Source organism: Manihot esculenta, chromosome 18, assembly GCF_001659605.2.
Source record: "Manihot esculenta cultivar AM560-2 chromosome 18, M.esculenta_v8, whole genome shotgun sequence".
Lineage (NCBI taxonomy): Eukaryota > Viridiplantae > Streptophyta > Magnoliopsida > Malpighiales > Euphorbiaceae > Manihot > Manihot esculenta.
In genome coordinates this window covers 21,993,041-22,016,487 of record NC_035178.2, presented here as the reverse complement: position 1 = coordinate 22,016,487, position 23,447 = coordinate 21,993,041, and the positions used below count along the sequence as shown (strand labels likewise).

General features: G+C 37.3%; 1 protein-coding gene across 1 annotated transcript; it reads left to right on the top strand.

Annotated features, from left to right (window-relative positions):
* The first annotated feature begins 11,003 nt into the window (after positions 1 to 11,003).
* On the top strand, positions 11,004 to 13,481 carry LOC122722452 (zinc finger MYM-type protein 1-like). Its single transcript, XM_043953152.1, has 2 exons — positions 11,004 to 12,830; positions 12,915 to 13,481. Exons 1-2 carry the CDS (start codon positions 11,004 to 11,006, stop codon positions 13,479 to 13,481), a joined length of 2,394 nt encoding a protein of 797 aa, XP_043809087.1.
* Positions 13,482 to 23,447: the final 9,966 nt, after the last annotated feature.

Here is a 23,447-nt window from a genome sequence, read left to right as displayed (position 1 = left end):
TTGGTGGCTCCTGGGTGAACACTATACCGCGCATTATGAGCTTCCCTCATAATGTCTTCCTTCAAACTGCTAGTATCTGGTACACAAAGTCGACTCCCATAGCGAAGGATCCCTTTGCTGTCAAATATGAACTCTGCACTGTTGCCTGACTGAACAGTCCTGGCAATTTTCATCAACTCAGGGTCCTCATGCTATTTCTGCGCTATCTGCTCCAACATTCGCCTTACCCGGATGATACTGGATCTTACAATCATAATCACTGAGCAATTTTACCCATCTTCTCTGCCTCATATTCAGTTCTCTCTGGCTCAAGATGTATTGTAAACTCTTGTGATCAGTAAAGATCTCGCATCTAACCCCGTAGAGGTGATGCCTCCACATCTTGAGTGCAAAGATAACTGCTGCCATCTCTAGGTCATGGGTGGGGTAATTCAACTCGTGCTTCTTCAACTGTCTAGAAGCATAAGCAATCACCCTATCACTCTGCATCAAAACACAGCCCAATCCCACTCGAGATGCATCACAAAACACTGTGAAATCCTCGCTACTAACAGGCAGAGCCAACACTGGTGCTGATGTCAATCTCCTCTTGAGCTCCTCAAAGCTCTCTTCGCACTGGTCTGACCAGATAAACTTCTGGTTCTTTTGAGTCAGTTTGGTCATAGGAGCTGCTATCTTCGAGAAGTCCTGAACGAACCTCCTGTAGTAACCTGCCAGTCCCAGAAAGCTTTTAATCTCAGTCACTGTAGGGGGTCTGGACCAGTTAGCTACAGCCTCTATCTTCTTGGGGTCTACCTCAATCCCTTCTGCTGATACCACGTGTCCCAAGAAGGAAATGCTCCTCAACCAAAACTCACACTTAGGGAACTTGGCATACAAACCATGTTCTCTCAGTGTCTGCAAAACTATCCTCAGATGCTGGGCATGCTCCTCTGCATCTCTGGAATACACTAAGATATCGTCAATGAAAACAATAACAAAGTGATCCAGAAACTCACTGAAAACTCTGTTCATGAGATCCATGAATGCTGCAGGGGCGTTAGTCAACCCGAACGGCATCACTAAGAACTCATAATGCCCATATCTGGTCCTGAAAGCTGTCTTTGGCACATCTGCCTCTCTAACTCTCAACTGATGATATCCGGATCTTAGATCTATTTTCGAAAAACAACCTGCTCCAGCTAGCTGGTCGAATAGATCATCAATCCTTGGCAAAGGATACCTATTCTTGGTAGTGACCTTGTTCAACTGTCTGTAGTCGATACAAAGTCTGATGGATCCATCCTTCTTTCTGACAAAGAGCACTGGAGCACCCCAAGGTGAGGTACTAGGGCGGATGAACCCCTTATCTACCAAGTCCTGTAACTGCTCTTTCAACTCCTTTAACTCTGCTGGCGCTATCCTGTAAGGAGGAATAGAGATAGGTCTGGTATCTGCCAGCAAGTCTATTTCAAACTCTATCTCCCTATCAGGTGGTAGTCCTGGAAGTTCGTCTGAAAACACATCTGGAAACTCTCGGACTACTGGTAGTGAAGCTGGTTCCCTAACCTGTCTGTCTAGCTCTCTCACATGAGCTAGAAACCCCTGACACCCCCTCCTAAGCAAACGACGAGCCTGAAGGGCTGAAATCAAACCTCTGGGTGTACCTCTCCTGTCTCCTCTGAAGACACACTCTGACCCATCCTGGTCTCTGAGACTCACTATCTTCTCTCTACAGTCCAAAGTAGCACCATATGTAGATAACCAATCCATCCCTAGAATGACATCAAAATCTGTCAAGTCTAGAACCACAAGGTCAGCTGGAAGGCATCTACCCTCTATGAACACTGGACTGAAACGACAAACGGACACTGCCACTGATGGGTCACACTTGGGTCCACTGACCCAGAGAGGATACTCTAACTCAGAACTGATCAAATCCAATCTCTCTATGGCTCTCGAAGCAATAAAGGAATGAGAAGCATCGGGGTCCATCAAAGCATACACATCTGAACACCCAATGATGAGATTACCTGACACCACTGTGTTCGACGTGTTAGCCTCCTCCTGTGTCACAGTGAAAATCCGTGCTGGGGCTACTGGATTTCCACCTCGGGAACCTGCTGCTGAAGTAGAGGCTGCCCCTCTCCCTCTACCTCTGCCACTACTCTGAGGTATGACTGGAGCTGCTGGCTGTACTACTGGCTGTACCACACTGCCTGAACTAATCTGCTGGGATGGTGCAAAAGTCACCTGAGGACAATCCCGAGCAATATGCCCTTCCTGTCAACATCTAAAGCAGGCTGTAGATCCCAACCGACAAGCTCCTCCATGTGGTCTTCCGCATCTTCTGCATACTAGATAGGCTGTGCCAAAGCTTGAGCCACTACCTATTCCCAGACCAGACTTGACTTGACTCCAGAACTTATTCTTTGTTCCTTTTGCCTTTTCCCATCTCTTGCTGCCTGCAGTTCCTGAACTAGGGGCCTTAGAACCCGAAGCCTGTGCCTTTGACTGTTTCTGAATATTGGCACTTGCTTCCATTTTCCTGGCTGCATCCACTATAGTGTGGAAACTCTTCTTTTCTGCTGGAAGAATCAAGGAAGAATACCTGGGATGCAATCTCATCGTATATCTCCTTGCCTTCTTCTGATCAGTATCATAGGCCTGACCCACGTACTGTAGCAAATCCAGAAATTTATCTGTAAACTCATCAACACTCATCTCGTCTGTCTATCTCAACTGCTCAAATTCTATGACTTTCATCTCCCTGAAGCTATCAGGAAAAGCCCACCCTGCAAACTCATTGGCGAACTCTCCCCATGACATACTGTCCACCCTGGGCTCCATATAATTCTTGAACCATTCTCGAGCTTTCTTACACTTAAGTGTAAACCCTGCCATTTTTATGGCTCTGCTATCATCTGCTCCCAACTCATCAGTGATCAGCTTCACAGTTCTAAGGTACTCAAATGGATCATCTCCTGGATTGAATTTCGGAGCATCCAATTTCAAGTACTCTGTCATTTGCACCTTACTTCCCCCAGATGAGCTAGGTTGCTGTACTGCAACAACAGGGACTACTGGTTCTGGTTGTGGTGGTGGAGGTATTGGTTCATTTAGCTCTGGGTGTGCTGCACTTGGATGGGTAGGGGAAGGTGGAGACATAGGATATGGTGGGTAATAATGAGGATAAGGCATATACGGCATGTAAGTAGGATATGGGACAAAACTAGAGTACTCCGACATACCTCCCATCGGATACCCTGGGTCCTGAGGAAAGGATGGATAGTCAAAACCTGAGACCTGAGCACCTCCCTGCGACTCTCCCATACCTTCTACAGATCTGCCTACACTCATGCTTTCATCTATAGACTGATCAATCTCCATAGCCTCCCTCACTTCCTCTGATCTACCTCCTCTAATTGTACCTCTTCTGCTCTCGTCTACAGACCTTATAGGGTCTATTGACGTACCTTCCCTGCTAGATCTTTGTGACCTTGCCCTTGGCAATGCAGGAGGACGAGCAGCTGTTCTCTCACTATCTAGTGGGACTCCAGTCAATCGTGTTGATCGACGAGTTTCTCGCATTTTACCTCTCTGGAAAAACAACACATAACATCGCATATCAGCATATAGTTAACTCATATATCCATGCACATGCATATCATGGCATATCATAGCATAAAATAAACAGGACTCAACATCCTATAGTAGTGGACATGCTTTCCTATTGTGCTTGACTTCCTCTAACCTCTATGAGCCCGACACTCTCTCTATAGGTCCGATCATATGAACCTAGGGCTCTGATACCAATCTGTAATGACCCCAAAATGGACCGTCACCGGCGCTAGGATTCAGGTCGGCTTAAGGCCGCCAGAACCCGTAGCAAGCCTGCTATACGCTCTGTGTACCTGTAAACTCTCATACATGGTCATACATTTTCTGTGAAAATGAAAACTTTTCTCTGGACCAAGACTTAACCTGTGCATGCACTATCTCTGTACTCTGTACTCTGTACTCTGTACTCTGTACCCCTGACTAGAGCTTGCTCTAGATGGGTTAATTCATACCTGTTAAGCCTGGTTTTTCACATTCTCTAAAAAACAGTTATATAAACAGACCATGTATACAAAAGATTTACAACACAAAATAACTAAGTCAAGCACAAGTCTACCTTTATACCCAACTATTACATTACTATTACTCTTTACTATTACATGTCCACAATATTCTATTGCAAAAATCTTCTCTCTTCCTGAACTCTGCTGGCCTTCCCCTGTACACTGTACACTGAACCTGCAAGACTGGGGTTAAGGGAGTGGGATGAGCTCTATAGCCCAGTGAGTAGAACAGTAAAACAAGTCATTAACACATGCTCTTATGGAATGCATCAGATCACAAACAATCCACATCAAGGGTAAACCTGTCACCACATAGTCCTAGTAACTGTGCCGTGCCAGGCCGTAGACTGGGGTCCTGGACTTCCTGTACTGTATATGTATATGTGTATATAACACCTGTACTTACCATTTGCCAGGGCGTAGACTGGGCACCTGGACTTTACTATACGTGCCAGGCCGTAGAATGGGGTCCTGGTCTTTACTATACCTGCCAGGCTGTAGAATGGGGTCCTGGACTTCCTGTCTGGAACTAACCCACATCAACAAATAAGTATGCAATGTAACATCTTTGTGAATTCTAATGCAATCAACCTATTGCATATTATGGTGCATGAACTATGCTAAAAGCAGTTAATGTCGCAATGAAAACGAGTATTAAGTTTAGTTCCACTCACCTTTGGCTATCTGGACTGACTCTGCAGGCTCTGTACACTCTGGAGCAGTACTCACTGCTGCTCTCTCTGGTTCCTCTGGTCTGTGTAGGCACAGATAAACTCAAATGAGGGACCAAACTAGCTTATGACCACCTCTATGAAACTTTCCAAGAATCCCCTTAAACTCACTCAAACATCCATGCAAAGCATGCAAAGGAAGGCTGGACAGGACACTTTCGGTGGCAGGTTCGGCGGTCGAAAGTCCTCTCCAGAGCCGAAACTCAAGCACCTTCGGCGGCCGAATCTCTACTTTCGGCAGCCGAACCCTTTCGGGGGCAAGTTTCGGGGGCTGAAAGGCACTCCAGAGACGAAAGTCTCTAACCTTCGGCGGCACCTTCGACGGCCGAAACTCCCCTCCAGAGCCGAAAGTCCAAAGGATCGGGGGCAAGCTTAGGCAACCAAAGCCACCTCCTCAGCACATTCGGCGGCCGAACCATTCTTTGGCGGCCGAAGCTGGGTTCATCAGCAAGGCAGAACCTTGCTCTGCCTCACGCCAAAATGCACCAAACTCTCCCAAACTCAAACACCTCAATTCCTCAACATGCATACACCTAAGCATATGCTCAAAGGGGTCAAAAACTACCTAAAAACCCCAACAACACAAAACATATAACACATATACAAGCTTTTCTCACAAAATCATCAAAACCTCTCTTTTTACCCTATTCATGCAACTCTCCCCCAAAACCTCAAAAATCATCCACAAATCATGAAAACAAGCTCAGGATTTTCACTTACCTCTTGAAACCAAGAAGATGAACGATCCTAACGTGGAGTTTTGGAGCAACTCTCCTTTAAACTCTCCAAACTTCACAACTTTGTGTTTTTAGGTCAAAACCTTCAAAATAATATGAAAAACAATCAAATCTTTGCAAGATGTAATGAAAACATGAAGTAAACTTAAGAAGGACAGGGTCTCACCTCAGAAAGAGAAAGAAAGGCAATCCTTATCCTTTCAACCGACTGAGGGCCTTTTATAGGTGGCTGGCCAGACCACCTTTGGCGGCCACACGTGAAACCGAAAGCCATGCATGTTCGGCGGCCGAATGTCACCTTCGGCGGCCGAACCTGGCTTTTCTGCCTTGGTTCTTTTCTTGCAAAAACTCTTTTCATTTCAACTTGAAAACATGAAAATATACTAAAACATAAATCTTACCCTTCTAGATCAGTCCGACATCCTGGATTCCACCGAACGACAGAAATTCTGATGCCAGACTCTAGCCGGGTATTACACATGTGATGATATTTATGAAAAAATAAGGGATGATATTATTATGAAATACGTGCTAACTTAAAGAATTGTAAGATATCAAATGACAGTTGATAGTATAATTATAAATATATTTTTCATATGTGCTACAGGTTGAAATACTAATAAAACAAAAAAAACTCTACCAAAATTTTGGTTTAAAATCTCATATATGCTTTACTCACTTTATGAAATTTACTTAAACTTTCTAATAATTTGGTAATTACAGATAAAGAAAATTTTGTAGTTTTGAAATATCTAAAAGTTATAGTTTGTGACAATCCTTATTTTGTCTACACTTTGACAGGATAAGGAGTGTTACATTATACTCTTATAAAATCTATACATTAAAAATTAATAATAAAAATATTAGAATGCCATTTGACTTTTTATATAAAAGTAGAGGTCAAAATTATATATTATACTAAAAAAGGCTAAATTATGTATTATAAAAAAAATCACAAACTTTATAAATTTTTACATGGGCAAATCACTTAGTTTATTTTTGTTGGTCTTCTTGGCGAGTTTTTTAGTACTCTTTTACTAGAAGTTTTAGTGGTGCAACCGTAGCTTGATTCACATAGATTTTCTTAGATTTTAATTGCTGATGGTTGGATTGAGTGGATTGAGGGTCTAGTGCAGGGAGACATAGAGTCATAGGCTTCTCTCATTGCTAAATTTATAATTGTATGTATAGGTTTGAGGTTTTTTTTTTTTTTTTTTTTTGATTGTTATATGCCTTGTTATGGGTGCTACTTCTAGAGTTAAAAGGCTAGATTTGTATTGGTCTCGTGCTATGAAAGCAGGAGATTTCATTAAGACAGTGCGACAACTATCTCCAAATTCTTTCATCAGTTTTTTTGTTAGGTAGTTAACCTATGCTATTGATGCTGTTGGCGTTCTAGCTACTGATTATTGTTCTGTTAAGTGGAGTTTTTTTTTTTGAAGTAATGAAAAGTTTTTTACTGTGTATTTTTAAAATAAGATTTTCGGAGGCTTTTAAAAAAATCTTCAATTTCAACCCACTAAAATTGGTGAGTTGAGAAGATGTTTTCGATAAAATTTTTAAATACCTTAATTTTTTTTTGAAACAATAAAAAATCAATAATATTTAAAATCATGAAAAAGCATATCATATAAAATTATATTTTAAAAAATCTTAAATAGAGTGGACATGCTTATTAGTGAGTTTTAGCTTGTGGATATGTTTTCTGCGCCGATTCTTAGGGCGAGTGATGATGAGGTCTTGGCTGCTAACGTTCTCTTTCTTGGTAATGGAGTGGATTTCTAGGTCTTAGGTTTAAGTGAGTTATGTGTATTTATTTTTTATGGTTTTGCTCTGTGTTCTTGAGTTCAACACTAGCTTGTATCCAAATTTTATTAAGAAGTTAGATTTGACATCATTTAGTTTATTTTTATAAATAACAAATAAAAGAAAAATGAGAAGAACTGATTCTAAGTAAAATATAAGTTTCAGCACATGTGCATACGAAGTCATTTGTACTCATTGATTTATTATTTTGTATATTACTTCTATTAATTTTTTTGTAATAAATATTAGTTTTAATAATTAATTAAATTCAGCAATTAATTATCATAATATTTATGTGATTTGATAGATATTAATTTGAATGAGAACGAGAGATTATATTTACAGAGTTTAAGGAAAAGGGAGCTCAATATAAAATGTGAGAAATTTAAAATTTATCTCTATCTTTACCAATAAACTTTAGTTATTATTAACATTTGAAAAATTATTATTATTATAAAAATAAAAATTTAAAAGCATTCTACGTAAAACAAGTCACTACTTTATTTTAAATTTATACAACAATATTACTGTATTTTAAGTTTATGCAACAATATTATAGCAGCAGTATAAAATTATTACTTTAATACTTAATGGCGATAACAATTTAAAAGTATTTTAAAAAAAATTCAATTTTTCATTATATACAATAATATATATAATAAAATGATTTATTCTATAATTGATAAAATTATAATTTTAATCATATTTTTTATTCGTTACGAAAAAATAAATAAATTATTACCTTATATTGTAACAGTTCAGTAGAAATAGTAAATTTCAAGCCTTTACTGTTGATTTATAATTATAATTTAAGTATATAAAATAATAATTTATAGTTACTCTCTTAGATCTATTTTTGTGGTAGTGAATTAATAAAAATGAAGTTATGTAAAATATGAAATTAGAAAGTGAAATTTATTTATTATGAAAATTATATATTAAAATCCAACTTAATAAATTTAATAAGTTTTTAATAAATATGTAAATTTAATTCCATAGTTGTTTATATATTTTGTATAGGTTTCATGTAATAACATAAATGTATAATAAATGTTTTTTTTTTTTTTTTTTGTCAACGGTACAATTCCATTGCAGGATAAGGCCTAAAAGTTTAAGTACAAAGAAATGTAGACTCAAGATACAAATTAAGGTAGGAGACTTGGACCTAAAACTAGGGATAGCAACGGTTAGGGTACCCGCGAAATTGGGAGTACCCAAATCCGAACCCGATTATATATAAAATTCCCAAACCCGTCCCAAATCCGTTTAATGTTTTAATTTTACTATCCGTACTCGTTCCAAATCCGTTTAGCAATACCCGCACACTACCCAAACCCGACCGACTTGTAAAATCATTCTTCTCAGCAGTAGGGTCAACCAGATTCAATGGTTTATGAGAATGACGCAATCTGATATTAGTGGAGTCACCACCTGATGGAACGATCAATGGTGTCCCATCCCTAACAAGCCCATCAAAATTGATTGTTTTTACAGTATCTGATTGTAATTTCAGCCAATTTTCCTTTTCCAAAACCATTTTAAGTGCCTGAAAAAGAAAATAGTATTTTTTCTTTTATGTTTCTAGCATAATTCTAGTATGTGTTACTTTACTACTAAACTAGCAGTTCCGAAAATAGATAGCTACTGACTACAACAAGCATGTCAGCCAGAACCCCCAGTTTACAGTATAATATTCAAAACAATATTGACAAATGCCAAGCATCCAAAAAAACCACAAGAGAATATGACAACAGCAAAAAGAAAGGTTAGGAAAACCCCTGACAAAAGATGCTCAAAAAATCAATCCATGAGACTAAATATATCAATGTGCCAAAAGATGTAAAGTTTATCTGCATAACATTTAAACTGGAAAATACATTAACCTGGTAAGTGAAGAGTTGTCTCCGGCTGGGAAGTGGGAGATGTCGCCACACTGGAGAGAGAGAAGGAGATATCGCTGACCGGAGAGAGAGAAGATTTATCGTCAACTGGGGAGAGAAAGGAGACGTTGCCGGTGCCGACTGAGCTGCCGGCACTCGTCAAGTGAAGTGGGGGAGAGATGCGTTGACTGGGAAGTGGGAGATATCGCCGACTGGAGAGAGAGAAGGAGATATCGCTGACTGGGGAGAGGAAGCAGATGTCGCCGGTGTCGACTGGGTTGCCGGCAGTCGTCAGTGAAGTGGGAGAGAGGCGTCGATTGGAAATTATGGGAAGGGAAGGGGGGAGAGAGGCGCCGACAGAGAGAGAAGCTCGAGTAAAATGAGAAAATGAATTAGGGATAAGGAATTAGGGTTAGTATAGCTAAACGGGTTCGGGTAACGGGTATCCGATCACCTAATCCCGAACCCTACCCGAATCTGAGACGGGTAAAATTTTTCAAACCCGAATCCGCCCAAATCCGTTTTGTAAATACCCAAATCCGTCCTAATAGGGTTTGGGCGGATCGGGTACCCGTGAAAACCCGCCCGCCTGCCATCCCTACCTAAAACCATAACTATGGACTAGAATATAGGCTAAATGAATCCAAAGAAGTATTTGAAAATTAGCACAAACTATTACCGCTTGCTTTCACACTGCAACCAGGGGCGGAGGGACGGTACGGCAAGGGGGGGCACGTGCCGTACCGGCGACCGGAAAATGTTTTGAAGGGGGATGAAGGTGCCGCACCGGCGCAGCCGGTGGTGCCGCAGGCCGCAGCAGTGCAGTTGCAGCGTCCCCCCTTTGGAGGATGAAGAAGAAGGAAGGCGGCTGGCTGGAAATAATAGAAGTTTGAAAGTTTTATTTTTTTTTTTTAGGGTTCTTCAAAACGACGTCGTTTTGAAGATTTTATTTAAAAAAAAAAAAATTAAACGGCGCCGTTTTGTAGCCTTAAATAGGAAAAAAAATAAAAGTTAAAACCTATATATACATATGCAGAACAGCAGAAGCCTAAGTTCAACGCCACAACACAAGGCCACAACTCAGCCTGCCTCTGCCAGTCTGCTTGCCTGTCTCCTCGCCTGTGCTACTGTGCCGCCGGAATCCGCCGCCGGAATCCGCCGCCGGTCAGGTGAGTCTGCTTTTTTTTTTGTTTTGTTATTTGTTTAATTAATTAAATGTTCAATTTATTAGGGTTTATTCAATTACAATTAGTGATTAATTATCAATTTGTTGAATAAATTAGTTACAATCATATTATAATTGTTGTGTGTTTTACATACTTTTGAAATTGATGTTAAATTGTTTAAATTTGTTCAATTAATTGAGTATTTAATTTAGGGTTTATTAAATTAAAATTAGGGATTAATCATGAATGTGTTGAATAAATTAGTTACCAATCATATTGTTTAATGTTTATGTGTTTTACATACTCTTGAAATTGATGTTAAATTGTTAATTATGATACTAATTATGTATGTTTGTGTGTTATACATAAATTTAGGTTTTATTTAAATTTAGATATTGAGAAATTTAAATTGAATTTTATACACAAACTATGTTACCCATTTGAATTTTATACCAAAAACAAATCACTGACGAATTTATGTCAAGTACATAAGAAACTTAAATAGTTAAATTGATAGTCTTTGATGAATGTGTAATTGATTTTGATATTTTATTTGTTTATTTAAATAGGAATTACAATAATGATCGACAAATATTTTACCAAACTACCAAAAAATTCAGAACCTTTAAATTCAAAGCCAAAGGAGAAAGTTGCTTTTGTTGAGAAAGAAAGTCTTGCATCAGATGATGATATTATTGGTGATCCTGGACTGCGAAAACCAATTGATAGTTACCCATTTGAAATTAGAGATTCATTGAGGAGAAGATACTTAGCTAAAGGCCCTTGTCAACCAGTTGGGCATGAATTTTCATTCACTCTTATTCGCGAAAAGAATCGAAGGTTTCAAGTTGCTTGGTTCAAGGATTATGAATGGTTAGAGTATAGTGTATCTAAAGACAAAGCTTATTGTTTATATTGTTATTTGTTTGCAAATAACAATAGAAGTGGGGGAAATGTTTTTACTGAGATTGGTTTTAATAACTGGAAAGATGGAAGACGTGCATTTGTCAATCATGAAGGAAGTCCTGGTAGCTCACATAGTGGTTGTAGAATGAAGGTCGAGCAATATCGTAATAAAAGAGGGAATGTGAATCAGCTATTGGCAAGACAAACTGCTGCTATGGAAGATGATTATCGCACTCGATTGTCAACGGTTGTAAGTGTTGCTCGAATACTTTTAGAGGAAGGTTTGCCTTTTAGAGGACATGATGAATCTGCAGAGTCACTCCACAAAGGTAATTTTCTAGAACATATTAGTTGGGTATGCAAGCGAGAAGAAAATGTAAATAAAGTGATGGGAAAGAATGCTCCAGGAAATAATCAATTGACTTCTCCTACGATTCAAAGGGATATTATTAAATGTTGTGCAATGGAAACGAGAAAGATCATATTGAATGAGCTAGGGGAGAAGAAGTTTGCTCTTTTGGTTGATGAAGCCCGAGATTGTTCAGTAAAGGAGCAAATGTCTTTGGTGTTGAGATTTGTTAATGACAAAGGAATGGTTTTGGAACGTTTTCTTGGATTGGTTCATGTGAATGAGACTTCTGCAAAAGTTCTAAAAAATGTTATTGATACTTTTTTTGCCAAGCATGATTTATCACTTGCAAAACTCAGAGGGCAAGGTTACGATGGAGCTGCAAACATGAGCGGTGAATTTAATGGGTTAAAAACACTCATTCTAAAAGAAAACAAAAATGCACATTATATTCATTGTTTTGCCCACCAACTTCAGTTAGTTGTTGTGACTGCTTCACATGAATCAGAGAGTGTAGGTGATTTCTTTGAAACATTGTCAATGATAGTGAATACAATTGGAGCTTCGTGCAAAAGAAAGGATACTCTTCGAGAAATACACAATGAGGAAGTGTTGAATCAAGTGGAGATGGGTGAGATTTCAACTGGAAGAGGTCAGAATCAAGAAATAAGTTTAGCTCGGCCTGGTGATACACGTTGGGGTTCTCACTACACAACAATAGTTAGACTTTTTGACATGTGGAATTCAATTGAAAGAGTGTTGTTGGCAATAAACAAACTAGGTGAAAGTCTTAAAATCCGACAGTCTGCTGGGGGTGTATTTGATAAGATGGATTGTTTTCAATTTGTTTTCATTGGAAAGTTCATGATGAAGATTTTGGGAATTACAAATACCCTATCAAAGATTCTGCAAGCAAGAGATCAAAATATAGGATATGCACTCAATATGATTAATGTTGTGAAAAATAAGTTGCAAGAATTGAGGGAAGATGGTTGGGATAATTTATTGAAGGAAGTAACTGAATTTTATGAAGGACATTCTATTGATGTGCCTAATATGGAGAATTTTGTTCATGGTCGATCTCGAAAAAGGCTTAAGGGTGGAGAACCAATGACATATCTTCATCATTTTCGGATCGATATCTTCATAAAGGTATTTACTTTTACCTTATTTTAAAAGCATTGATAATTATTTAATTATATAATATAATTCAACCTTTAATTTATATGATATTAGGTAATTGATGTTATTGCAATGGAAATGGATAAACACTTCACTGAGGCAAATACAGAGCTACTTAGATGTGTGATGTGTTTGGATCCTTCAAATTCTTTTGCAAATTTTGATCATGTCCGCTTATTGCAACTAGCTAAGTTGTATTCAGATGATTTTAGTTCCACTGATATAATTGAGCTTGACCATCAACTTCAAAATTATATCTGTGATATGAGATCAAATGAGATATTCTCAAATATTTCCAATCTTGGAGATCTTGCAAAGAAGATGGTGGAGATAAATTACCACACTTATTTCCCTTTAGTCTACCGACTAATCGAGTTAGCTTTGATATTGCCGGTTGGAACAGCTAGTGTGGAAAGAACTTTTTCAGCGATGAATGTGGTGAAGACTGATTTACACAACCGATTAGGAGATGACTTACTATCAGACTGTTTGGTGTGTTACTTTGAGAAAGAAATTTTTAGGAGTATCGATGATGAAGTGATTATGCAATCTTTTCAAAACTTGGCGTCTAGAAGAAACCAATTGCGACCACTAAAAATTCGTCGACCAAATCCTTGTTAGATGTATAAATAATAGATTTATTTTGTTCGGTGAAAAATATTGGATTTGTTATCTATAAAATTATATTGGATCTATTGTGTTGGATAAACATGTTAAATTATTTGGAAAATGTCCATATTTTAGGGATGTTTTGCTAAAATTTCGATAAATTATTAATGTCGCGCTAAGCCAGTGGTGCCCTACCAAAGGGAAGCTCCTGGCTCCGCCACTGGCAACCACCAATGCATTATGGGGAAGAACCCGACCACTAAAAGAGCTCCAAAGCATCAAATCCAATCTTTAGAACTTCTAAATCAAAGTTAAAAGTTGACTTTAAACAAAATAAAGGACATTCCTATCGATCATATTAGTGTGGCAATAACTACTCAAGAAAAGCAGCAACAACCTAGGGAGAGAAGTCAACACTACCCATAAATTTGGGTTGAGCATCCATGCCACACCGCTGTCAAATCCTCTAAAAATCAATTAAGCTACATGCAAATTGGGATACACCAAAACCAATGCTTATAAAAGAAAGAAGGAAAACCCAACAATAGTGAGCTAAGAATCAAATGCAAGGTGAATAAAACATAAATCGCATAATTGTCGATGAAGATGGAGATGATATTACTCTTCTGCTTCCTTTTTACGACTTCCGCCACAGTTCTACGAGCTACTACCACAACACCTTCATCAATCTTGAAGTATATGGAGGCATAAATCTAGATTGCATCGACCTGCGACTCAATAAAAAACTAAAAGAGAAAGAAAAATAAAACTCAAAATACAAAAGCAGTAGCCAAAACACCCTCCGATTTGAAGCACCATTGCTAACTAAACTAAAAGACTTTATTTATACCCACCAATAATGAGGAGGGAGACTCATAGCCGATAGGAGAAGGTAGGCCTTTCCCTGCCCCTTTGGAGGGGTAGATCAAAGCTCTAAAATCTTAGAGAAATAAAAGCTATAGGAGAGAAAAATTCTCTCTCTCTCTACAAATTAAAGAGAGAAGGATGAACAAAAAAAGTTCATCGATCAGCTCCACATTAAAAACTTAAAACATTACAAGTAAATAACATATCATTAGGTTAGTTAAACATATAAACACAAAAAAACACTCATTATTCTATATTTTTATATATTATATATTTTTTCAGTATAATGACATAAATATATAATAAAAAAAATTATTAGTTAGTCCCTATGGTATGGAGAAACTCATTAATTAGTCTCTCGATTCTGAAAAATACATTAAAAAGTTCATGGCATTTTAAAAAATTTACTAATTAGTCTCTCTGTTAAGTTTAGCGTTAATTATTATAAAAAAAACCTAAAATACCCTTGATACGGAGGGACTTATTAGTAAACATTTTAAAAATTTGAGGACTAACTAATAAGTTTATTAAAATCATAGGAACTAACTAGTAGATTTTTTAAAATATCAGAGACATTTTAATACATTTTTTAAAATTGATGGACTAACTAGTGAGTTTTTACATATTATAAAGACTAATTAACAATTTTCCTATACACTAAACTTTTAAGTTAATAACAATATTATTATGTGATTTAAACATTTAAAATGTATAAATAATATTAATATAAATAAAAACACATTATTTAAGTTGTTCAAAAGTTGATAATGGACTAATTTAATATTGCTATGAATAGATAACATATATACTACCTTGTGCTGGACTTTCGATGTATAATAACCCGATATTAAAATTGTGATGTATATTAAAATAATAATTTTAAACATAAAATTGCACAATTAGCAAAGCACATTGTATCATCCTACCATGAGAGAGTGAATTGATTCTTATATGTTGACGTGGCATATACAACATCTTTTGAGATTGAAATGTAATGTGGCTTCATCTTCTTCAAGTATGTCTGCATTATATCTTTTAAAAACCGCTTCTCATCTAAAGTAGTTGCAGAAACTTCCTGAGTATTATTCTGCTTCTGCAAGGACTTGGTGCTTTTACCGTTCTCTCTTGTGAAGAGAGAAACTATATATAGGAACGAGCTCCTTAACTTATCTTGGAGTGAACAACATTCTCTGTTCGGTCACTTCCTCTCCTTTCTCTGCTTCTTCTATTGTTGCTATTTGGAAGTACAAGAAGTGGTAGATTCATTAACCTCAACTGCTTTCTCCGTCGCATTCATTTTTGACTTTTTGAATCCGAACATGTACACTCTTAACTTGGTGACTGATTTCAAGAAAGAAACAGAGAACTAAGGCTTAAAATTAGGCTCTAAGCCATTAAGAACAAGGGATGAGGGAACTTAGGCTTATAGCACTCCTTCCATTCCATTTTGTGCTTTATCCAGTCCCCTTTTTCAATTTGTTCCTACCCATGGCGAAAATGGACTAGATAAGCTAAACGATTCCCCTGATTTGCTTCCAAATTGTAACCTCAAATGTTGGCATTCTCATTTGGTGATTACTTCTAGTGAAGAACCTTTCAAAACTTCAAAATGAAAAAGCATGCAATGAGAGAAGCTGAGAGCCCATCAATGTAATCCTAAAGCCAACTTTTTCTGCTGGCAACTTTAAAGTTTAAGTTCGGTTCTTGTAATGACTGATATACTAGAGCTTTGACTTTCTTATTTAAAATGCTTCTCTTATGGGTGTCGGTTATAGTTTTCTTAACTTCTTCATCCACAATGTACTAGAAAGACCCAACGAAATAGTAACTTCACGGCTTGACGGTGGAATCAGAAGTTGTTTGACAGTAGCTGGTGGAGCTAATCTTATGGAGGAAACTTTCTAAAATGCCTCCATCAATAGAACTAGCTAGCGCCTTGAAAAGGTTAGACTTAAATGGCTAAATTGAAAAAGATGACATGTTTGGTTAGACTGAAGCCACAAGTCGATGCGAAGGACATGAAAAGCATGGCAACTGAGCAATGTGGTAGTGGTGATGCTCAATGGAATTTTAATGGATTAATAGGCAAGCATGGAATAAACTAATTGTAACGATCCAGAAACTGGACCGCTACCGGTGCTAGAATTCAGATCGATTTAAGGTCGCCGGAACCCGTAGCAAGCCTACTATGCATCCTGTGTACCTGATAAAATCTCATACATGATTATATATTTTCATAAAAAATTTTAAACATTTCATATACCAAGTTCAACCTGTGCAAGCATCATAACCTGTATACATAAAGCCCACACTAGAGCCCTCATTAAATGCTCTAGCGTGTCAACATCACATGCATCAAGCTTGGTTTAACATAACTCATCATTAAAACCTTTACATAAATATCATGTTCATAGGGATTTTACAAAAACATAAACTAGGGCAAAGCACAAATCTAATCCGTTACATAGTACATGTCCATCACTAATCTATTACATAAACTTATACCAGCCTCTAGTCGACTTCCCGAGCTATTCTTAACCCTGCAAACCTGGGGTTAGGGGAAAGGGATAAGCTACAAGAGCCTAGTGAGCAGAACGTAAAAACAGTTTAATAAACATATGGTCTCATAGAATGCATCACAACACAAACAATACACATCAAGGATGGATTTGTCACCAGTAGCCCTCTACATATCCAATGTGCCCGGCCCTCGACGGAGGTCCTCAGGACTTCCTCTTAAACATAACATAACATATCCAATTGTGCCAGGGGCGTAGAATGGGCAAGCCCTGGACTTCCATATCATATCATATCATATCATATCATATCATATCGAGTGCTAGTGGGTCATCCAATATCCATCCACAACAACAATAAGTTATACAATGCATTATATTCATGAATTCTAATGCAGACATCCTATAACATGGCATTCATGGTGCATGAACATACTCAAAAGTTTGATTGCTTAAAAACAATAGATTAGTTTAGTTCTACTCACCTCTGGCTGATGCTCGACTACAACTGTAGCAGCTTACTCACTGCTGGCCTCTACGGTCTCTCGGATTCGATCTGTAATGACTCGAAATCGGACCGCTACCGGCTCTAGGATCCAGATCGACTTAAGGTCGCCGGGACCGGTAGCAAGCCTAACATACAACCTGTCATACCTGATAAATCCCATACATGATCATACATTTACATAAAAACTTTAAACTTTTTTTCATTCACCAAGCTTAACCTGAGCATGCATCACAACCATAACATAAACCCCACACAAGAGCCCTCATCAAATGCTCTAGTGGAACATCATCATACATCAAGCTTGGTCTAACATTTCTTAACATTAAATCATTTAACATAACGATCATGTACAAAAAGGGGATTAACATCACATTAGGGCCAAGCACAATATTAAAACTCATAACATTCTTATACAATACTCTACAATACATTACATTACATTATCTTTCATTATTTTCTCATGTCCACTTCTAACTATTACATACATAGGACTGTTACTCTTGCTGACTTCCTGGTCTATCCCGAATCTGCAAACGTGAGGGTTAAGGGAAAGGGGTGAGCTACTAGAGCCCAGTGAGCAGAATAGTAAAATCATAAATTAAAACATATGCTTTCATGGAATGCATCACATCACAAACAAATCACATCAAGGATGGACTTGTCACCAATAGCCCTCTACATAATCCAACAGTGCCAGGACGTAGAATGGGTCTCTGGTCTTTCCCTTAACATAACATATCATAACATTCCAATGTGCCAGGATGTAGAATGGGTCTTCTGGACTTTCTCTTACATTATGCCAGGACGTAGACTGGGTCTCTGGACTTCCATACCGTATCATCATCATCATATCATATTTAGGGCTAATGGGTCATCCAACATCCATCCACATCAACATCAAAGTATGCAATGCAATATATTCGTGATTTCTAATGCAAACAACCTAGTATATATCATGGCATTCGTGATGCATGAACATGCTCAAAATTTATTTACTTTAAAACATAAAGTTCCATTCTACTCACCTTAGGCTGACTCTGAACAGACTCTGAAGCAGCTACCTCACTGCTGGGGTCCTCGGTTCCTTGGGTCCGAACCTACACAGGTGGACTCAAGTGAGGGACCAAACATACACTAACATGACTCTAAACATCTCCCCAAAAACCCCCTAAAACATCATAAAACAATCATGAAAAACATGCAAAGGAAGGCTGGACAAGACACTTTCGGCGGCAGGTTCGGCGGTCGAAAGTCCCTCCAGAGCCAAAACTCAGCCACTTTCTGCGGCAGGTTCGGCGGCCGAAAGTTCCTTCCAGAGCCGAAACTCATGCACCTTCGGCGGCACCTTTGGCAGTCGAAACTCCCCTCCAGAGCCAAAAGTCCAACTTTCGGGGGCAGGGTTCGGCAGCCAAAACATGCCACCACAGGCAGGTTCAGCGACCGAACATGGCTTCGGCTGCCGAACCTGAGTTCTTCCAGAAAGGGAGAACTCAAGCCTCTCATGCACATTTATGCACAACACTCCCAAACATGCATAAACATGTACTCAAGCATATAGGGGTCTCAAACTATCCTATACCCCAACAACCATCACATAGCAACACATTTAACATGCATTTCATCATTAAACTCACATAACCCTAACATTTTACTACTAACCTAATCATGCATATTTACCCCATAACCCTTCATAAAACTTGCTTAAAATATCAAAGATGGTGAGGATCGACGCTTACCTCTTGAAGATCGAGAGAAGGCGTGACCCAATTTGGAGATTTGGGGAAAACGGGTTCCGAAGGTCTCCAAGCTTCACAACTTCGATGTTGAGCTTAAAAACTTCAAAACCAAGTTAGAACTCATTAAAACTTGAAGGATTTAAGGAGAAAACACAAGATCAACAAAAGGGGTGGCGGAGACTCACCTTGCCCGAAAATAGGGAGAAAAACTCGCCCCTTTTCGGACAGGGGGCCTTTTATAGGTGGCTGACCAGACCACCTTCGAAAGCCAAAAGTGCCTCCGCAACTCCACAATGTTCGGCGACTGAACATAAGGTTCGGCCGCCGAACCTGGGTTTCTCCTCCAAAATATTTTCTTTCAAAACTCAATTTTTTTCTTCATTAAAACCATAAAACATGTAAAAACATTTTAGAAAAACATGATTTTACCCTTCTAAAGGGTCCCGACATCCGAGATTCCGCCGAAAAGCAGGAATTCTGATGCCGAAGTCTAGCCGGGTATTACACGATCCTACACAGGTGGACTTAAGTGAGGGACCAAACACAACTCTAACAAGACTCTAAACAACTCCCCAAAAACCCTCTAAAACATCACCAAACATGCATATAAAATAAGCAAAGGAAGGCTAGGCAGAGGACTTTCGGCGGCAGGTCCGGCGGCCGAAGGTTCTCTACAGATCCGAAAGTCGGGGTCCTTTGGGGGCAGGTTCGGCGGCCGAAGGTCCTCCACAGATCCAAAAGTCAGGGACTTTCAGGAGGGGTTCGGCGGCCGAAACTCCCTTCCAGATCTAAAAATGCATGCTTTCGGAGGCATTTTAGGCGGTCAAAAGGCTGCCCCCCATGCAGGTTCGGTGGCCGAACCCTACTTTGGCGGCCGAAACTGAGTTCTCCAGAATGGCAGAACCCGGTTCTGCCTCATGCGTTTCAACCCCAAAACTCTTAAATCCTCACACCCAACTTCCCACAACAAGCATACTTACTCCAACATGTAAAAGGGGCATAAAAACTAACTTAAGCCCCAACAACAACCAACAAAAACATCACATAAGCATACATTCATCAAAATCCAACTCAAAGCCTATAACCTTAGATCTAACCATTTCATGCATTATTTTACCCTTAACCCTTTTTAAAACTTACTTAAAAACATAATAAAAGCAAGGATCTATATTTACCTCTTGAAGATCGAAAGATAGATGTGACCCCAAACTTGGTGTTGAGGAGAAACAATCTCCCAAACTTTAAAATCTTGGATCCAAGCTTAAAACTTCAATAATAAACGAAAACTCATGAAAATTTGAAGGAAAAACATAAAATCATCAAATGAAGGGCAAGAACTCACCTTTGCCCGAAAATGGAGAGAGAAACTCCTCCATTTTCGGACTGGAGGCCTCTTATAGGTGGCTGGCCAGAACACTTTCGGGGACTGAAAGAGAGCTCCCGCAGTAGCACCATGTTCGGCGGCTGAATCTGGCTTATCCTTCAAAAACATTTTTCTTTCAATTTAAAACATTAACTCAAAACTAATAAATAAAAATCATGCAAATCATTTTGTAAAAACATATTTTTACCCTTCTAGGAGGTTCCGACATCCGAGATTTCAGATTCCAACAGAGATTCCGTCGGAAGGTTGGAATTTCGACACCAGAGTCTAGCCGGGTATTACACTAATTGAGCAAAAGTAGCTGTTTTTTCGATATCAGATTATTTTTTAAAGGCATTTGGCATAAAAGACATATGTCAGCACACATGTATTACGCAAATTTTACTATGCAATTTTGTGTTTAAAAATAATGATTTTAATGAGTTAGTTTATGATTGTAATGACAAAAAATTTAATAATTTAGGTGTCTAAATATGTATTTAGCTACAAGTAAATAATAATGATATTTAAGAGTTTACAGACACTAGAAATATATACTATAAAAATTTAACAAAATATAAACGGAATTCACAAATGGATACAAATTTATTTGTAATTGTAACATCTTTACACACCGATGTTGGAAAAATATTTTCTTCACAAACAAATTTTACGTTCATTTGTAAATCTATTTGTATAAATTTAATTTTATAAATTGATTATATGTCCGTCTACAAATAAATTTGCCTCTATTTAATTTTACAAACGGATTGTATGTCTGTTTGTATATTTATTTAATTTTACAAATAAATTATACGTTTATTTGTATCCATTTAATTTTATAAATGAATTATACATCCGTTTGTGAATTTTTTTATATCTGTTAAATTTTACAAATAAATTAAACATTTGTCCGTGTCCATTTAATTTTATAAACATATTATATGTTCATTTGTAAATCCATTCGTGCCCATTTAATTTTATAAATAAATTATATATCCATTTGAAAATTAATGTAATTTTAGAAACAGGTTACATATTTATCTTTTAATCTATTTGTATCAATTTAATTTTACAAATGGATTACACATCTATTTGAGAAATTGTTTATGTCCATTAATTTTACAAATGAATTACATACGTAAAACTGTTTATATCGATTTAATTTTACAAACGGATTATATATCCGTTTGTGAATTCAATTCGTATCCATTTAATTTTATAAACAAATTATTAATTCATCTGTCCGTAAATCATTTTTTGTCTATTTAATTTTTTAAAAGGATCACATGTCTATTTGTGTTAATTAATTTGATGTACAAATGAATTATATGTTCATTTGAGAAGCAGTTTGTATCCATTTAATTTTACAAATAAATTTTATATCTTTTTATAAATCCATTTGTATCATTTAATTTTATAAATAAATTATATATCCGTGTGAAAATCTGTTTGTATTTATTTAATTTTAATTCCACATTGATAAATGATGAGAGGGGTCTCCATCCCTATAAATAGGAAAATCTCGTCCTCTTTTTAACATTAGTACATGATTTTTATTATTTTATGAGATCTTTATATGATACTCATGAGAAAATTTAAATATTTTAATTTAAAAATATTTATATTTAATTTTATTTTTAAATTATTTGTAAGCTCTAGCTAACGAGTGGACCTCGAATAGAAGCTCATTATGAGTCGAGCTCAAATACAGTCGAGTTCGTTAAATATTTTATGAATCGAATTTGAACTTGTACAATTTTTTAACACAAACTTAAAATTTAAAAAGATTGGTTCGATTTGATTATACCCCTAATTATTTGAATCGCAAATAAATTTGCTAATAGATTAGTTTTTAATATTATTAATAAATTTACAAACAGATAAGTCGATCGAAAGTAAGGTTTTTGCCACCTAGAACATTGACATGGAAATTCTTACTATCGAGCGATATTACGTCATGAACTACGTTGTTGGTGATGAAGTCAAACCGCAAGCTCTGGCGTGTTTTTAAAGGGACAAGAAGCACATAAAGGAAACGTTATTAATCATCTTACAAAGTAGTATAGATGCATGCACAATATACGATTCAATTAAACTTACAACTGGAAGTCTCTTGCATTTTGGATTTCGACCGCAGTTATTTTGCTTCCAAGCCACTTGCTCTTGTCCGTCGAAGGTTCCACCACCGGATAATTTGAATTGATCAATATATGCAAAAGTAATCCAGCTGTCCTTGGCATACTTACTAGGGTTTATCGGTGCCAATAAGGTTCCTTGGACTTGAAGCTCCATGGCTCCCTTGCATGGACCATTTAAGTCAGTTAAACCTATGGAATATATTCCTTTGGGTACTACAAATCTGTTGGAACCCTTTGCTGAACAAGCCTCTTTCCATGCGCCCAATAATGCCTGAAAAGGAAAAAAAAAGGGAGATGAAAGTTCAGTTAAAATAAGGTATAAGAAAATCACGGCGAAATTCAAAATTAGGAATCGTCAGCACACCTTGCTAATATCTGACTTGCCATCGGCTTTACAACCGTAATTTTTCACATCAAATACGACAGATTGAACTCTACTAGCAAAAACAAACAAGAATAGCAAAGATGTGAGGGAAAAATACATCTCCAGGGTCATCATCTTCATGAAACTTTTTCTTTTCTAAGTTCTTTCGTAAAATGCGCGGCAAATTAGAATGGATTTCTCCTTGTTTGCAAAAGCTTTTATATCTAAGCAATCATATAAAGTTACCAGATTTTATAACGGAGGGAATTTATTTACTTGTAACTTTTGTTCTATTATTGCAAATTGTTTTATCGCTTTTTTATAAAAAGCATAAGAGAGAAATACCAACTAACGTCTAACCTATAAGTAGATATTGTCTTGTTTTTCATTCTTTTGTAGCAAAACTTATCTTTACGTCTAAGCCTTTCATACTGATATAGCGATTTCTTACTTGTTCATGACAAGCACCCTCTAACGCCAATA

Coding starts and splice junctions, on each gene's coding strand:
- LOC122722452 (XM_043953152.1), top strand. CDS start 11,004: ATGATCGACAAATATTTTACCAAACTACCAAAAAATTCAGAACCTTTA. Junction 12,831..12,914: donor GGATCGATATCTTCATAAAG/GTATTTACTTTT, acceptor ATATGATATTAG/GTAATTGATGTTATTGCAAT.